Source organism: Patiria miniata, unplaced genomic scaffold (assembly GCF_015706575.1).
Source record: "Patiria miniata isolate m_02_andy unplaced genomic scaffold, ASM1570657v1 HiC_scaffold_3, whole genome shotgun sequence".
Taxonomy (NCBI): domain Eukaryota; kingdom Metazoa; phylum Echinodermata; class Asteroidea; order Valvatida; family Asterinidae; genus Patiria; species Patiria miniata.
Genome location: NW_024037069.1, coordinates 43,189,028 through 43,208,864, shown reverse-complemented (window position 1 = coordinate 43,208,864; position 19,837 = coordinate 43,189,028). Strand labels below are relative to the sequence as shown.

At 37.9% G+C, this 19,837-nt stretch overlaps 1 protein-coding gene across 5 annotated transcripts in view; it reads left to right on the top strand.

Annotated features, from left to right (window-relative positions):
• The window catches only part of LOC119737276 (rab11 family-interacting protein 4B-like), a 51,203-nt gene that overhangs the window by 13,161 nt on the left and 18,205 nt on the right, over positions 1-19,837 (top strand). The window contains exons 1-5 of one of the 5 annotated variants that reach the window (XM_038211489.1): positions 4,076-4,402; positions 8,583-8,764; positions 9,467-9,652; positions 12,925-13,005; positions 18,171-18,200. In XM_038211489.1, coding sequence (XP_038067417.1) covers positions 4,400-4,402; positions 8,583-8,764; positions 9,467-9,652; positions 12,925-13,005; positions 18,171-18,200 — 482 coding nt within the window. In that variant the 5' untranslated portion in view covers positions 4,076-4,399. Of the gene's footprint in view, positions 1-4,075; positions 4,403-5,098; positions 5,194-8,582; positions 8,765-9,466; positions 9,653-12,924; positions 13,006-18,170; positions 18,201-19,837 lie in introns of those variants that run through there. The other 4 variants (XM_038211490.1, XM_038211486.1, XM_038211487.1 and 1 more) reach the window with 4 other exon arrangements.

Here is a 19,837-nt window from a genome sequence, read left to right as displayed (position 1 = left end):
ATTTCTTTTCTTGTGTTTTTTTTTACTCAACAAGGTGGTTTCACCATGGCAAATATGCTGTTTTTCACGAGACAACAGCATTTCAGCTTCGGTTTTTACCAATTGTTTATTGCGAGGTATAAAGTAACCTTCTCTCACAAAAATACAATGATAGATTTTCAATGTGAACCACAGATTTAGATCATATTTCACAGAAAACTGACACCACACACCCAAGTAAGGTTATAATAACGGATCAATATCAAAGTCCATTCATGACATTGTCTGCACAGCTGCAGTTGACAGAAAATGAATCCTGGCTAACTGTAAATGCTGCCCTCTGTTGGCAGTTGGAAAACACTTCCAAGTTATAGGGGTACATGTGCAAATATCAACTTAAAGGGAACATGAATATGAATTGTTATCATTGCTTTACTAATAATACAGTACAGGAATGTCCATAGTGTACAAGAGATTAGCATGATCTAGAACTTAGAAATAGGTAAACAAAAAAAGTTAAACTTTGAGAGTTTCGTTAAAAATCTCTATAATTATGGAGTCTATAAATAAGTTGTAAGCCGTTAATGTGTGTTCTTTAGACGTGTATATAATTTTCTTTATTAGATTTCTTCTCTGATCTTTCTTACTGTTTTTTTTTTCTTAGATTTTTCTTACTGCCCTTATCGTTTTTTTTTTCTAGAGATTTTCACAAAATTGGGGGAATCAACAATAGGCCTACTCTTTATTTATAACTTAAGACTTTTTCAGACTTTTGTACAAAATCAGACCTTAATCTGAAAGAAAGACATTAAATCAATCTAGAAAGGAATGCATCTTTCAGATCTTTCATCCAACTTCAAATCTTTTTAAAAATTGACACCCTTGTCCCTTTTCATGTAACTTGATATTTTGCTAATATCAGTGTTAACAACACTCACAACGAAGAAAAATGTAATGCTTCAACAACCCTGGCAGACTTTTTCTTTACATTTCATTAATTTATATTGCCATAAATGCCATAAAGGATAACAAAATCTGCTTTCAATTAATTAAAGGCGTAGGCTTACAGTCATAAATTTGCATTCCGCGCATTTTGCCCTTTCCAATAATAATACCACTCAAAATCCAAAGAGGAAAGTTTTAGCACAGTGGAGTACACTTTTCGAGAAAACAGTGAAAAACCATGCACAACCTTTTGACCACGAAACACAATTTCATCTACTTGCATAGCACTCTTTATTAAAAAAAAAAATCAGTCAATTGACTGATCGTTGGAAATTATCACCTACATTGCTTGATATTTCTTCTAAATGACAGCAAGCCAGACGGAATAATTTCATGGGGTGTTTGGTACCAGTACAATCTTTAATGCAAGTAAGCTTCTTGATAATAATTTGGTACCATACGTGTAGGTTTAATGTTTGGAATATATGCCTTTAATAATCAGATCCTCCCGTTATAAACATTCCCATTCTTGTTACACCTGTAGCAGCCATCTATACAGACACAGTTCACTGTCTAAAACCTTATGAACTTGTACCGGTACATGGGGTCTAAGGTATGGGACACCATTTCATCATTACCGGAGGTCTTTTTCAAACCTCGGATCCAATTTGTCTTTGGCTTCAAGACATTTTTAGGCCCCCAACATGAGAACTGTACAGCTCAATAGTTTCATATTCTGCTTTAGCGATTACATCCACTCATATGATAGGACACAGTTTAGATTATATCCGGTTGGTTAAAGACGGTTTATGATAGCTTTTGAAAAAATTCTTGAGCCGGAGATGTAGGCAATTCTGGGGAAAATAAACGAGTTTTGAAAACACCCCTTTGCTTGTTAATGAATTGGATGTCTTCATTGGATGACAGTGTATGCATCGGTGTATTGATTGTAGCTATAGGGGTGTACCTGCATGGCCTGTGCATATTTTTAGAAGTGTTGATGTAGAGTGCACAGGGATGGTCTGAAGATCTTTGGTTTGATTCAATGTGCTTTTGTCAGGAAAGGTTATTGTTTTAACATCATTTGTTTGCAAACACAATGTGTCCACTCTTATAAAATGGGTAAAAAAAAGTTAAAGGCTTTTTATTTCATGCATATGCAACAAAAGAGACCATATTTACATGTAGCTCATAATTTGCTCATCATTCTGTTTGACATGTTGATGAAAAGGATATTTGTAGGTGATTGATTTAAGTTTTGATTAGTTTTAGAACTTAAAAGCATTTTTCTTTTGGTAATAATAAAACCAAGGATGCCTCAAAAATGTCCTAAGATGTACTGTAGCTTGCAAGTCTGAAGAAACCTGTAAAGAGAAAACAACGAGAAGAACTTACAGTTTTAGAGGTGGGAGGAAACCCTTGCAGACTTTTCTTGAGAAAACCATGGAATCAGGTAGGGACTGAAAAACCAAATCCACATGTGGACCAGGACAGGAATCGAACCCAGGCCGTAGCGGTGGAAGGCGAGGAAAGAACCTCAGCATCCAGCTGACTTCCAACTTTGGGGTGGTTCACAAAATAAAGGAAACTTTCAGTAACTTTGCTTTCTTTTATTTTTTAGAGATGTCCATAATAATCTTTTGAGGATTTTAGGTATCCAGTAGGCCCACCGGTACATTTGCTTTTGCTGTGGTTTTCAGAAATTGATGGAATTGGGGGTTAGTATTTGATAGCAAATATACTGACCTGTTCAAAGCTTTATGTTCATGGATGATGGAATTAAAACCAAGGCAAATTTAATACTGTTTTTGTAGAATTCCACGAATTCCAAAAATTACACTTTTCTTGAAAATGACAGCACACCAGATGCCATGATTTCACAGTAAACATGAGACTATATATTATTCACTTTTTATACAGACAAGTAGGTATTTCATAATAATTTGGTAGATTTTGTTTTTAGATGTTTGCAAATATTGTAAACTACATGTGGTCTTTAAGTCCTTTGTGAGGCCTGAAAAATATCACAAATGTTGATATGCAGTAATTAGATGCAACAATGGTTGATCGGTTCTCAGGAGTTTATCCCCAGTGTGAAAATGGAACCTTCCACAAATTAACAAAAGGTGTCGCCAGTTGGGGTTTTTTTTTTGGGGGGGGACTTGTTTGCTTATTTGTGGCCATTTCATTCCCCAAGCCTTGTTATGATAACAGAAACATTTCTGTCAGACAGAAAGTAATAATAAGTGAGAAAGGAAGTGACTAATGCTGATGTTGTTTACACTTGAGATTAAACTGGTCTAGAGACTTCAGCATTATTGCAAGCACCTGTTTATTAGTTTAGTATAAAAAAAAGTTGAAGAGTTTGACCTTTTTTTCCAAACTAATTGTCATGTTGATGAAAGCAGGGATGATAGAAATGTTGTTAAAAGAATGCAAATCACCTGTGTTGTGTCTGTCATCTTGATTTATAAACAAGTCTTGTTCAAATCAATATATTATCAAAAGCATTTAATAAAAAAAAAAATTACATATGTACCTGATGCCAAAAACCAGATAGCTCTTGAAAACAGTTTAAAAATGTTCCTGCTGCCTTATTCAGAAAAGTAGAACTAAAATAAATGATCTTTTGGCATTTTTGGTAAAAAAAAAAGAATCTATTTATGTTGATTGAAGCAAATTTATCAGTGAAAGTGCAGCCTATATATTGGATATAAAAAAATGAAAATCATACAATCAGGGTTAGGTTTATTTGTGGATAATTTACACTTTATAAAATACTTTTTGACTTAAAACTTGTACCAATGTTTGGAATATTCACTTTTTTATTTGATGAGACAATTTATAACCATAACTAAATTTAGACCATTGTTGTCTACGACAGCGAAAACATCAACCCTGTTTTGCGACCTTCAAAAAGCAAAAGTCACTTCCACAAAGTTCCAATTGTCTGGCAGAAAAACTGCAGTCAAATTGCAACAGAAACAAATCTCACCTGATGACAACCCATGCAGTCAAGTCATTGTTTTGTTATGCAAATTAACCCATTCAAGCACCAACCAAAGGACAGGTGTGCCATAACCTTGTATTGTAACCTTGTTTGCTATTGAGGGCGGAGCAAGAGTGTGTTGTCAAACTATAGGTCAAAGTTCAAACTATGAGAGTGAGAGAGCAATCTGTTGTGACTGTTGTTAGTTTTTTTCAACGACGTGACATACTCTGTGAAATAAAGGAAGTGATGGCATATTAAATGCACAGGAAACTCATTCAGGAAAGAGTGTGCATTTCTAGTTCTGCGTATTGAGGATCAGCCATTTGATAGTGAGGGCATCGCGTGGATTGTATTGTACATGTGGTTTGCAAGTTTGATCAATCAGTGTTAGTGGTGCCACAGTGGATTATAGCAGTCTGTTTTCGTCATCATCAAAAGTGTGCACCGGGCAGACTGGCAAGTAATTTTTCCTAACAGATTTTAATGGTAAGTAGAGTAGGAAATTTCTGTTCATGTTTCGTACGAAGTTAACAGCTTTTTCCATCATAATATTCAATGTGGCGTTAATGTTTTAATCTTGTATACTGGTAAAACATACATGTACGGTAGTACATGTGCCGTATCTTCATTGTGAAGTGATGATTCTTATCTCGTGCTTTGACTGCCAAGCTCCACTGACAAGTAACATCACAGTTAAGAGATTTTACATTTGGATTTTTAGTTGAGAATATCACTTGTAAATATTTTGGCGGTAGGACTTTTCTTTACTGGTATGGAAATGTATTGGCTGTTGTTTGTTGTTCTTTCTTGTAAGTCATGTGGGTTGTACTTTGCTTTTGAAAAATGTTAAATTTTGGCATTTCGTGTCAGATCATCAGATGTAAATTTCACAGATCACTATAATGTCATAACAGGATTATGCGTAATGTAAAGTAAACATGGTTAAGTTTTAGTAGCTATGGTATGGTGACTCTGTAAAAAAGTTTTAAGTATATTATCACGCTCTATCAGCTTCCAGATCAGGAGGTATCCTTTGTGTACACTGTCAGTGTACTGTATTGGAAAGTGCACTGTAGTGTTACGGTATAGAGCAGTACTTGTTCAATATTGTGTAGGCTGTACACACATGTACATGTGTACATTTACAACAATGATTTAGATGGTCGTTTGATTTTGAGCATGATTTGAGTGCTTGCAGTATTGTCAGCAGTTCGGGGCTGATCATTTTCACTGCCACTTGTGCCAGAAATCCATCTCTGTGAACCATAGCAAGCACGGTACGGTAGGTGTCATCTCAACCACTTCTCAAGTTTTCGGCAGATTGTAATTATTGTACATTGTATTACAAGTACATGAACAAAATACATTCAAATACCAGTACATGTACATGTGAATACATTCATATAAATGTACATGTATGTACCGGTACATACATAGTAGTACATGTACGTTTGTGCATAGAGCAAGGAACAGATGTTTATTGGTATTCACACAAGATTTGAGACAAGTTGTCCCTCCCTTCGCACTGTTTCAACAAAATACCCGGTATTCTTCTTGTCGAGCCTGATTTTTGAAAAGCTTAAAGGGAATATACATTTGTACAACATTTGGTTTTGCTCTAATTTTCAGAAATAAATGGATTTGGAGGATTAGTATGCTATAGAAAATATTGTTAAACTGACTTGTTTCATCTTTATGGCTTGTACATGTAAATGCTGGGAAAAGTAAGAAAACCAATTTTGTTCTTGCAGTCTGGCTCCCTGACCCCACTTAAGATGAAACGGAGCAGTTTACAGACTTTGGGGAATTGTAAGGTCAGAGAATCAGCTTAGCAGGCTTGTACCCCTTCACAGGTGTGTAATCAATTGCAAGAGTTTTTGCAGTTTTTGCACCAAAGAGCTTGCAAGCAGTTCTTGAAAAAAGCCAGTTTTCTCCAAGGCTGGTTGGCCGACCAGCGTTGGAAAAATACAATTTTTCTTGAAAATGTCAGCACACCAGGAGCCACGATTTTGCAGGATGCTTTAGACTGTCATTCCCTAACAATCCATTTTGGTATTTCTATTTTGTGACAATCTCATCATTTCGTTTTGTGATGTTTTCGAATTTTGTATCTTCCCTATAATTATCCCTTACTCTCTGAGGGTAGTTTACTGCATGTCAGTTGGTTATGCCAATGCCCTCCAGCTGCAGTATATTGGCAGATAAACTATCTTGACAGTGAAGGCTCCAATTGGCAGGAGTTGGAGGCCCTGGAGGGTGCCTGATACTGACCAGCTGGGGGCACTCACTTTGTTATCAGAGGACTCTCATTGTTCTCTGTGGCATGTATTGGAGTGCCTGTCCAGTTACCCTTGAAATGACATGGCAGATATTGGAGGGCCATGCAAAAAACATAGGAGATTTTCTTGAGGCACATATTGGCATGCGTTGGAGGGTCAAGTAGGGTAAGGGTTAATCATTGTTACACTGTAATATACATACAATGTGGTGTGATTGATATGACATCCATTGCATGCAACAAGAAACCTCATAAATTTTGATTGGTACTATATCAAATTACTAAACATACAGGAACAACATAAATCCTGTTATTATTGATGTACTGGCAACTCTGTGAATGAGGTGATATGGTAGGACACCTGTAACATGAACCATGATGCATGTATACTTGGAGTCCCAAGTACGGGTACCCAGAAATTAGGTGTTTGATTGCTGCAGATTTAGCGAACATTTTACTGATGAGTGATGACCAAATAAAAACCTACATTAAAGGGAAAATCACAACTCACAAGAAAAATACTTTTTGTCATAAATTTTGTTGCAGTGATGAAGGAAATTAACAGCTGTGACGATGACCCTCCTCGGGCCACCGTATCATGAGGATATAACTTTTTTTCTGATGACTTAAACTGCTGCAAACTGTTTGCTGACTGGATCGACTTGAAATACAGAGAGTGTGACTCTTCAATTTAAGGATGTGACTGCGTTTAATTTTGTAAACGTTCATCAAATATGTTAAGAACTGTTTATAAACATGAGCCATTTTACAAAGGCTGACACACGCCCATTATGCAGATCGGCATGGTTAATTAATTAAGACATGATAAATCGACAATGCTTCGCCTAATTATCCATAATAAATAGCAGGCAGCCATTGAAAAGGTAAAAAGTAAACTATGGACCCATAATGTAATCAAGTACTGCCGTGCTTCTAAGGTTTTGCAAATTAAATTTGAAAACATCATTAATTTTTTTGGCAAAGGAAGATCCGATGAGCGTAGCCCTTTTTATTGTCAAATTTTGTTTCAACATTTTGGAAAATTTGTAAAGGTATTTGGAATTTTTTGTTTAAATGTGTATGCTAAACATGCAAATGACACATCCTTACTTTCATCCTTTTGGGATCTTTCTCAAATGCAAAAAAAAAGCCATTTTTATTTCTGATAACAGAATTAATGAACACTGTCACTTACCGGTGCTTCCCCGGCCATCAAGAACCCAAATGCAATTTATCAGTCGTGTAAATACCGGTTGCAATTAATTCTCAAGGATGGACGCGACATCTAAATTAAAATCCTGGTATTACTGTCATTTAGAATTAAGCCGCCCGTTTATATGCTTCCAGTGCTGAGCACGCTATCAGGCCCACAGTCTTGAAATAATATTGTAGATTAATGTATTTGTTCCTAAATAATGCCATAGGAAGGAGGTTTAAAGGTAGAGTACCGGTAGATTATTTGCAGCTGTCGAAAAAATAGTATCTGACCAAATTATTGTGAAAAAGCATACTTGGTTTGATAGTAATGACAGTAAACTCCTTGTTATTAAAATAAGTCCTTCTGAAATGCTGTCATTTGGAAGAAACAATAGAAAAAGGTCATTTCTAAAGATGAGTCAAATGACACATATTTTTGAAATTTCTATATGTTTTTGGTTTGTAATTGGGCGCATCCATGAATGGGTGCATCGCGTTGACATGATGGATGTGCACACGGCTGTTATTATTCGTCAGTTCAGTGTATGACATCACGTACATGTAGCTACAATCGGCTGAATGAGAATCATGTTCTTAATGTTGATTTTGGGATTGTGTCACGAGAGGACGCAATTAATACAATATATGACTTGGTGACTTTTGAACTGAACTCAAGATCCAAAATATTGTGTTTTCTCAAAATATGCATATGTCCGTGTTCTACTTAATCCCCAAGGACAGACACACAAAGGGAGAACAACAGATCCTTTCAGTCCTCGGGAGTTGGGTCTTTTGTTCAAAACTGTCCTGATCTGTAGTAAGTTTGTGTGCTTAGTCTATGGGAAAGAGTTATGTTACAGGGACAAAGGGAAACACAAAGCATTGTCCTCTGGAATATAGTAAAACACGACTATCAGTACTTTTTTTAATATTGCTCAAACTTCAGGTAAAAATGTCAGAGTTCACAAACATCCATGCTTATGCTGTAATGATTTATCCAAAGAACATGTTGCAAGTTGACCTTTAAAAATCTTTCTTTTTTTGGCAAGAATAGGTACAAAAAATACCAACCACCGACCTTGATACATGTAGCTGAGTGGACTTGCAGATTCTTGCCGACTTGCCCATATGCTAGCTTACAATTTAAATAAAAAATCACTCAGAAATCAATTTTTTATGTGTTTCTTTCAGACCTCAGAAAGCACCTACAACGAGTATGACGACAGTGCCTTAACGGACATGAGTGAAGATAACACATCTCCGTTACTCTACGATGGTTTCAGCCCGGCGGTAGACGGTGACGACACGGATAGCGCCATTGCCGGACCAACAATCAACATGAATGGTTTCTTCTCATCGCCAGATCCATTAAGGTTCGTCTTTTGTACCGGTATATTCAAGAAATCCCTGACCATGACCCTCAAAATTCAGGTGTAGGTTTTGGAGGATTTTGAAGAAGAAAACATAGATCCAAATCACTGTTACAGTGCAGCGGTAATTTTTCTGAAAAAAGTGGAAGATAACAAGGAATTTTTGAAGTCTCTGGGCAGCTGCACAATCGGGGGAATTGGGGGAGGGGGGAGACACCCTCCAACTATGGGGGTGGGGGTGCTGTTCAAAGCGGACAATTTTGAACACTATCACACAATGTGTTGCTATTCGTGGCAGTAGAAGGTGAAATTACAAACAAAAACTGTTCCGCTAAAATAGCAATAAATTTTGAGCTGTGCATGCAAAGTGTCACTAAGTTTATAGAGCACACAGTGTAAAATTTGCCTCAGCATATCAGTTTGGGTGGGTTTTTTTTTGGGGGGGGGGGTAAATATACATGTACAGTAAATGGTATACATGTATACAATGTAATAGTATTTAAATTGGTCAGTATAGATGTCTAATCTCAAACTGTAATCTCACTCTTTAGCTGAATGCATGTATGTAAAAATAGGAATAGTCTTTCAAAATACTCAAAATTGCTTTTCTATCCAAGAGTGCATGGCAGTTCAGTGTTCAATTTGGCATGCTGAATTAAGTTTCCTCAATTTTCCATGAATTTTCCATGAATTTTCTTCCCCCAGAGTTCAACAAATTGCAGAGGACAGTAGCCATGCCTCGTCGCTACCCAGCGATGACGAACAAAGATTTGAAGACTTTGGGCAGAACGTAAATGCCAGCGGAATCGACATCGAGATACAGGAGGCCTCCAGTCTGAGTGATTCGGTGGATACCATCGAGAGGGAGACGCCGTCCAGCTTGCTCAATGGGTAGGTGTCAAAGGTCAAGAGATGTGCGTGTCAAAGGTCATATACACTACTAATGCGGCTAACACATTTGAATGTGTACGTTCAATGCTCTTGATAACCTAGCCTTGAAAAAAAATTAACTGCGATGGAATTGCCTGGAGTATTTTGTTATTTAATTTTTTTCAAGAAAATGAAATCCTAATGCAAAGAAAATAACGGCGTCTGCCTAAGTCAAAATGTCAAGGGCCCATCCTTGTTGGTTTTTAATTATTAAAGCAAGGATAAGTCAATCTATACAGTGGCTCAAAAACAAATTAAAAATGGAAAATGGAAGGATTAAATAAATGTCTAATGTAAAAAAAAAAGATATAAGAAATATGAAGTATGCTGAATTGGGCCTGAATTCAGCGACCGAGACATGTTCTCACTAAGCCGATTGCAGCTACGCGATGTCGCGCACTGATCCGACGAATTATAGCAACCGCGCGTGCTTGTGCATCGTGTCAACGCCCTCGCGCGCTTCGCCGAATAAAAAAATGAGCTACTAATGGAAATTTCCAACGGTGCGTCTTAAGACGCACCGTTGGAAAGGCCGTTTTGTTGATTACTTCAAAATGACAGCTTGCCAGAAAGAATAATTTCACAGGGAGTTTAGTCCACTTACTATCTTTCAACCAAGTAGGTTTTTCAACAATAATTACGCCAATTACTTTACGGATAGCTGCAAATGATGGACTATAGCTTTAAGTTTCATCCTGGAAAACAGATTCCTTTTCAAAATGTACTGTTATTCTAGCAATACAAATATTATTCACTTTTGAATGAGACATCTACCGAAAACATCGGCCCACGATTCGATATTGAATTATTCATTTAAGATTTCAAATTTTAAGTTGACAGTTTATTCATGGACAAAAAAAAACCTGCATTTGTTGAAGAGCGCAGGGAATGCAACTTTAATGTCATGGTGATTCTATTTGACAATTGCAGAATCAGTTGCCAGACATACCGGTACATGTACGATAAAAAACATGCATTGGTCAGAAAAAAACTTGTATTTGAAATTTAGATTTTGTAACACATGCATACATTAACTCTAGTTGATGGGTCAAGTATAAATAACAATGCACAAACCGTTTTATTTCAGTTTGTTTATTTTTGATCTTAAACTTCATCACATTATCACATTTGAAATTGCCCTAAATTTCTCAAACACTAAAAAGTACATGCAAAAGTCCCATTTCACCAATTGAATTAAACAGCACGCCTTGAGGAGCAAAATCCATTAGAAATTAACTTTCGCAGTGAAGGAAAACAGTGATTTTCCGGCATATGCTTTTCATTCTTAGCCTCATGCGAAGCGTTTCGCATTCTAATAATTTTCGACGAGTGCATCACAATGTTGTCGCCGTCTATTTCTTAAGGGCAGCATTAAAATATATGTGATCGTAATGCCAGACGAAAACGGACCTGTGGGCGTTTTTGTCTGGTTCATGTAATTGCGTCCGGAACAAGTCGATATTCCTTCGCTGTACGTACGTCGTGGTTAGGCCAAGATCACGCTTTTGGCCACTCTTCACATCTGTTATGAAACGGGTACATTTTTCTGTATTAAATAATGCTCTGCAACAGCTTTTAATGTCCCTTCTCAGTCAAACAAAACAAAATACAGTGATGAGGTTGTTTTTGGATGGGGGGGGGGGTGTGGCGGACAATCATTGAACGTTCACACTTTTCTGGAAAAGAATATTCACGATTAATTAGCAAGGGTCTTGCGAATTACTTCGACCCTCGTTTAATTGTTTTGTTTGTGAATTAAAGCATTAGTTGCATGTAACTTCTTTTAAAAAAAAGAAGTGGTTTTATTTCGTGCAATTATCAACCAGGAAGCAAAACTGACTAATTTAAAATATTTTTACTGCATGCAGCACAATAAACTCTTCAACATCACAAGCAAGTTGCTACAAAAAAAACATGCATATACATGTATGTGTAAATATTGATCAACCTACTTGTCCTTACCTAGTTTTCATATTCGATAATAAAATTCTATAATAAAATTTTCAGCAGGTACTGGGTACAGCTGAAAGCTATAGCAATTTTTTGTCACAGTGAGCAAAATGTTCACACAAAACTGCAACGTTTTATATCCTTTGACTCTGTGCTTCGCAGCATGGATGACAAAATCCACTGTTTTTTCCCATGTGGCTCGCCCAATGCAAGCCCTAATTTCCCTTTGCAGACAAATTGTTCAAGTGCACCCTCGAAGACTGTCTACAGTGATCAATAAAGACTGCAATGCAGCCTGCATATTGAGTAGCGCAGTGAACAAAAACAATCAGCAAGGATAATGCTTAATACGCAGTGTGGTTACATGTGATAATATACAAATACAACATGGTTTGTGGGGAAATAGTGAAAACTATTGACCCCGAGGTGTTGGATGATTCGCCTTGGGAGATAGTCCCGTCATCCAACACCGAGGGATCATTTGTTTTCACTTTTTCCCCGCATAAAAAAAAACAACATATTGTATTTGTTTTTACTCTACCTCATAAATATTCATCAGGCAGCTGCGGCATTTCATTGGTCCATTCCACCATGTTTTTGATAATGCAGTATTTGGATAAAGTCAACGTTTTCTAATTTGAGGAGACAAACAGAATAGAAAGTTAATGTTGTGTCGTTTAATAACTTTAACATTCACACAAAACACTGGATTTATTGTGTAAAATTTCACCCACTTCCTCCACGGATAAAATCGCAAAGCGAGCACCACTGGTCGCCATTTTGATGTATTCCGTAATAGACTGGCACTACTGCCCTCACTGGGGATCTGCATGGTACGCACGTAAAGTTCATGCGTCGTTGGTAAAGAGATAACACAGCACTGGAACAAATCTAAGGCTGCGACCCAGGTGTGTGATAGTACCGGTGCCTCCCTGGTTTTTGCACGTCATGCCCGCATACGAAGACGCGGGGAAATAGTAAAAACTTTTACACAGTTGAGTTGCTGGAATTGACCAATGAAATGCCGCTGTTTTCTGATGAATATTCATGAGGTATAGTAATAGCAGATTGCATTCAATGTTAGTACACAATTTTGCATGCACTTATTAGTTTTTTACATGTACATGTATGAAGTTTAATAACTAACCATCATTTTTCCCCAGCTCCGACTTCAAGTTGTATAGTACATGCACATCAAACCCATGTTAGCCCCGATCCTTATGTTAACGATTACCCATGATTCATCAGCCTCCCTTGACCTTTGTCCCCGTTCCTTCCCATAGTTCATTGCTGCCACACGATAGCCGGTCCCGGCCAATCATGATGAAGAGGGACGTGTGGTCTCACGTTCGCCGGATGAAATGGTACCGAAACGAGAAAAATAAACACGTAACCCATGTTTAAATGTTAACACATTGTAACACTAGCATCATGCATGCTGTGCTGTACATGTATTCGTTCACTGTACACTGTACACTCCTTTCCCACTCACCCATGTACATGTATGTAACACCTTTCCTCCGAAACCCTCGCATTTGGTAGATTTAGTGTCAAGTCTTGTTCACCATAGATCGTCCTTTCCATCTTGTGATTATTAAAAGTGTATGTGGTTTTCTGCCCTTTCCATCTTGTGATTATTAAAAATGAATGTGGTTTTCTGCCAAATTATTTCCATAAAATAATGTTGGTGAGGATAAATTACAGTGAGATGGACAGAAGATGTGAGGGGAGAATGTGTAGAGTAGGCAGAGGAAGATGGGTCATTCTATTAATTGAGGGTCCAAAGTTTGACCCGTTTCCTGTCCCTGTTACCTTGGCGTTTCATAATTTACCATTCAAGTATCATTAAGAATGACTTCAAATAAGGTAAGGTAAAGGTCCCATAGCCATGGTAGGGGTCCACTGTGTCTTGGGCGCGGCATATGAGTGGCGGTGCCCAGTCCTCTCCTCTCGCCGTCTTACCTTCCCTGAACGAATCAGGTACCCATTTTACTGCTGGGTCGTCAGAGAGAGTTTTCCAGTTTTTGGTCCGAATGGGATTCGAACCGCCAACCTTCCACTCAGTAGCTCCAGGCTCTAACCGCTCCGCTACAAGGCCCCTCTGACTTCAAATTATGTTATTTGTTGGGTAGGTTGTTTGCTATTTATAATCACTCTTGGAGGACGACTGCATTTAGGAGTGCATCAGAATTATAAAATCATACATGTAGATGTCAGATGTAACAGGGACAGGAAAACAAGTGGACCCCAAGTTTATAGAATGACCCAGATGGAAAACTCATGATGTGTTTATTGACAGGTCGAATTTAATCGACTAATTTAACAGACTTACAATTGAACTAAATTACTTGTTTGTATGGGTAGACAGAAGGTTTAATTAAATCCACTAAACAAACCCACAGACTCTAGGATTATCCCCTTTCATTCATTTTAAACTGATTCTAACTTTGGTTACTGTGAAAATGAAACATTCATTTATTCGGCGACAGATTTCTCTTTTTATCTGAACTTTGCTGGAGATTTTGTTATGAGAAGAGCTGAAGAATCTTTAAACCCAATGAGCTGGAAAATTAGTTGAACTCAAATAACCCGTGTTTAAAATATAAATGTATTGGATTTTTGAGGGAAAAAATGGTTTTCAAGTTTTTGTTTTTTCAAGCAGATTCATTCCATCTTAGGTTTTTCCCTTCCCAAAGTGTGTGTACTCTATAAACACTGTCCACTACTTGCCAGAAAAAACAATCACAAGATCACTCCATTGGGACTTGAACCCATGACCTCCTACTTACTAGTGCAGACGTCTTACCACTCTACCACTGAGCTCGCAAGCCCTCGGCCAACACTCAGCATTTATGCTATAGAGTACATATACGTCAGTGAAGGACAAAACCAAAAATTAGATAAATCAGCCAGAAGACAAAAACCCGAAAACCATTTAAACCAAATCGGTGACTCGGAACCTCGGCGAAACCCAGCACCATCGCCAGGTGTGGTCATTAGGAGGGGGGGGGGGGCACACTACCAGCTAGAGGGGGCACAATACCAGCTAGAGGGGGCACAGTTCAAGCTAGGGGGGCCCGGCCCCTCTGGGCCCCCTCTGTGAGACAAACCTGGCAAAGCCTACAATTGACATCTTCCCAGTGCAAATTCCATCTTGTAGTTAGGCCGATTGATCTTGTGCACTTCATGACTTTTGTTAGGACAAGCAAGCACATGTATAACAAACAGACCTGCATGTTTAAATAATCAGATCTGTACTCATAATAAACAGGGCTGCACTGATTATTGAACACAATGGCTGACACAAATCATCAAAAAGATAAACAAACACAGATTGACTGGATTGACTGACTGGATTGGCTGAAATACCATAAATGCTCTGGGGCCTCTTTCACGTTCTGCTAGACATTCAAATTTGCTTAGCATAGAAAACGGGTCACCGGCTAAAATGCTATGTGATGCACAGGGTATATTGCTTGTAGCTGGCTCCTGGCCTACTTCTGCTTTGTGAGATAATTTACCAAGAAAAATATTTTCTACCAAGTGGTTTCACAAAGTTGAACCCTGTTGCAAGAATGGGTAGGAATCGATTAGTACTCATAGATGCACAGTAGAGCAGATGTAGTATACATGTACACCCAGGGTGTATTTAACATTGGGGTAGAATTTAAGATGGGGCATCTGCTTGTGATGGGTCATTACTCATTTTACTTTGGTGAACAACAAGAAATGGCATAGGTTGTGCCTTTCCTTTTTTTAATTGAAATGCCAATCACAAAGCCCAAAGGTCACTCAATTGGTGGTGTCTTCAAGAAAACAAGAAAACAAGCCAGGAAAAGAAAGTGCCTATTGATGTTTTGTTCAGCTGAGATAATTTATAAGAAAGGGGAAAGCAAGACTCTGGAAGGAAGAACAAAATGAAGCAGTGTGAGAGAAAAAAACTTGAGGAATACTTTGCTGTATCTGCCACAGGAGTTAAAACATTGTGCATGAGAGGTAGTAGGAAATTATATTTTATAAATTTGGAGTCCACTTTTTTTCCTGTCACTTACATCAGACATAAATGTTATCATTCTGATGCACTTTTCATGCGGTCATCCTCCAAGAGTGATTGTGAATAGAAAACTACCTACCCAACAGATAAAAATCACCTGAAGTCGTTCTTAATGATACTTGAATGGTAAATTACAAAGTACCAAGGTAACAGGGACAGGAAAAATGTCACACTTTGGACCCTAAATTTAAAGAATGACCCATAGAGCCTGTAAAAGTTACGTTAGGGGAATGAAAAGCAAGATCTAATCGAGTGCAGAACATGCCGCGATAATACCTAAGCGATGGAAAAGAGTGGTTGCTGAATTGGTGGAGGCTAGACGTAATAAATTGAAGAGGAAGTCAATTGTCGATGGTGTGGCGAAGACGGCGATTGAGGAATGGAGGTGTGGGAAGACGTTGGGTATCGCCACGGTAACCTGATGCTCGGGGACAAGATACTGGCAGATATGCACTGAAATTATGCCTCTGTGTGAAAGACGCGAAGGTGTCGATTGATATTGGGCGGTGGAGGTGTCAGGTGTAGCCTGAGATGATTAAGTATTGCATTGGTTGTGCGGATTCGGTAACGTCTGGCATTATGTGTGAGTGTCTTTGTTATGATTTATTTTGTCTCGTTGGTGTTGTGGGCAGTAGCACTTGTTGATATTAGAGTTCTTGGGTTGCAAATATGAGAAAGTAAGCTGACTTCTTCCAGCAACATTTTATTTGGGCAATTCCAACGTCACAGCTACATTACAAATATGATTGTTTTTTTACTTTACGAACTCAGTGAATAAACCTAAAAATATATGTTTCAAATCCTATACATCCATCATCTAGTAATAGTCAAGGATAGTGTGCACTACAAATTTTTGGATCATTTCTCTGAATCATTAATTGGATATCTTGGTTAATTGGCTCTGTTGCGGACATTGCTTCCCCCCCCCCCAAAAAAAAAAACCCAACCATTTGTCTGATTTGTGTTGTCCTTGATGTTGGAATTGCCTATTTGTGAAAAAAAATATTTTCCTGAGAAGCATTTGAACAGTATGGCAAAGCTGCAGATTTTTGTTGAAATCAGAAATTCCATGTTATCCCAAATTTGCATCCTTCCGAAGTTTGAACTATTCTGTTCTACTTGATGTTGATTTGATTTAGAGCTTGGGGCCACTGCCCGGTACTCAGTAAAATGAACAACATGCGATTTGTGCAGTCTAGGATTACCGACTTCCTGGTCAAATTTATTGAATTTCGTGTGAGCCTTAGAGTTGTGTACGATGGATTCATATACATGTACACGTATCTGAAATGTGCTGTAAAATTGTCATCTTCGTTTTCCCTGTCCCTTCCTCCCCCCCCCCCCCCCCCAAAAAAATTACATCTGTTTTGATAGCATCTGCATGTTTTTCTTAAATATTTATCAAAATAAATCATAATCAAAAATTTTTTTTAAATCTGGACATGATGTTCCTCTGCTACAATGTATGTTAAGTATTATCAATTGATATGGATCACAAGTTAAAAAAAAAAAAAGTTTTCAAGAAATTTGGTGGGAATTTTGTTTTTATCATTTTGTGAATTTTCGGCTTGTCGTTAACAAAGTTGTATGCATGTTGTTGTTTTGTGACAATTTGAGTAGTTCATCATTAGCAGATCTACCAAGTGTCGTGCCTCCGGCGCTTGTCGCACGCCTCGGAGTCAGTTCACATGCTCACATGCTGGGCAATTGAAATCACACACCTCACGCTAAATTGTTCTAAAAAATAAATTTGTGGGGCAACGGTAATTTTTGGTTTTGTAGGCATGCAACTTTTCCTCGGATCCGCTGATTTCCTCGTTTTTAGTTCTCATGAATGCCATTACAAATTGAAAAACACTGTACAGAGTCTTGTGTGGTTTGGAATTTTCTCATTTTTTCTAAATTCCTAGTTGCATGCCTGGTTTGGGGGTTAAGCATTTTAGCGACTTCGGTTCTGCCAAAAAGATTATAAACGCTGCACAGTGTTGTTCTGCATGAATGAATTGGTGGTTCAATCAAACATGTTTCTGGTTACGGCCACAAAAATAACCCCCAACACCATCGACCAAAAGAGACACCCTCATCCCAAGAGCCAGCCCAGCTTATATTACGATGGCCTTTGCCGCTCGCACTGTCACACTCCCAGCTTCTGTGTGATCTTGGCATCTCTGCAGTAGATATTGGTGTTTGTTTGTGAAAATGAAAAGTGATTGTGTTTATTTGCATGCTTCATGTAATATTGACAGATGTGACTATTTTTGCCCTGGTTGAAGAACCCACAATGACGAGACTATGGATTTATGTTAATGTACCGGTACATGTAATGCGCATTTGTTCAAATTGTGAAAAAAAGAAACATTGGTTAATAAGTTAAAATGTATCACTTACAAAGGCAATATTCATGTTGGTTAAAAATAGCATATCACAGACTAAAACTGTTTCTATCAATGTCTTTGTTTTTCTTCTTGTCAAAAGTTCCCTCTGCAACAACAGACTGTATCTTAGGTAAACTACACCTTCCATTTGTGTATTATCCATCCCAGCCTGCGTGTTGTCAAAACGAAACAGTTTCTGTCAAGTTTTCATTTCGCATGATGAATGGAGCATGGCTTAGGCGTGTACACATTTAATGCATCATCTGGCTGTGTGAGCAATGTGTGTTCACGTGAAACGCATTAGTGCTAATGGATTCTGATATTAGCCATTGATTTGTTGTTCGTTTACGTTGTGAGCGTGTGTGTTTGTGGTCAGATATTGTGACATGCGAGTTTTACAGACAAGAGAATTTCATTTATTTTTGCTTTGAATTGCATGCGTTGTGCAACCATACATGTTTTGTAATATTGCGAGAAGTATTTCATACAGATTCCTTTCATGCCATATTGAAATCAATTTCCAGTTTCCATGGCAACATACAATGTAATACACAGATTCTTTAATTTCTGCTTCAGTTGATTCCCAGTTGTATCACGAATTGTAATTTTTGTTTGATTTTTTTTTTACCAGCGTGAGACATCAGATACATCTGGTAGTTCTTACACTCATTCCCTGGCCATTGTGCTCATATTGTTAAACAGTCATTGACATTTTTACGGTCTTCGTTAATTTTTACATTGTGAATAGCCAGGGGCGGGTATGCGTGCTGTCAACAACGTACCCGATTCACGATACCTTTGTTCTGCCCAGAGAAACACATACTTTCAATGGAAGCAATTGTTACAAATTTGTGGATTTTATACATAAATTCAACCCTACCATTCACTGTCAAACATGTCAAATAATGACAGCTTTCAAACTCATGGAAAATATGAACGGACAATACATTGCACAGTAGCATAACAATTATAAAAGGCATTAGCATTGCACTAAGCATATGCAACATCAACAAAACCACAGTCAACAAAACAACTCACAAATATTGAGTCTGCCTCACAGACTTCCATGAATTGAGTGCATTTGAAGAAAAAAAATCATTTCATAATCATGTCAATTTGACTTACATTCATCTACACGTACACTGGGGTTTAGTGCCTACATGTACATTGTAGTTTATGCTTTTGATGTTTGTGCATGTTTATAGTGCTTGATAGTTTCTGTTTTAGTTTCAGCTGTTCAAACAGCTTGGGACAAAGGCTAGTCTCTTGTAGGCAGAGTTTTTTCATTTCCTGTATTTGGGATTATAATTACAGGATTGTTGCAGTTGATGTGCTCTTAAATTGTGCCGATTGTTTTAGATGTCTTGTAATTTTCAGCTGTGTTTTGACATGAATTTGCAGTCTGCATTTGAATTTGGGCGTTTTTGTGGTGTAAATCGAGGACACACACGTGCAACATCATCGATGAAACAAACTGAATCGAGGACTCCTCGGTTGGAAAACGTGCACAAAACCAATGAGAGCTGTTGTGAAAAAGTTCTAGTACAAACAAAGGAAATGGGAAGAGGAACAAAAGAAAGATTTACACCATAAACAAACGTGCGCGTACATGTAGGGTAGGGTGGAGAACGTTGCTTTGGGGGCGGAGTTAGGGTGGGTGATAGTGGGAAGGGGGGGGGGGCTGGGTCATTTACATCAGGTGAAGCTAGATTTGGAAACTCATCAATAACCAAACTATCAATTATACTTTGGCAAAGTTTAGCGCTT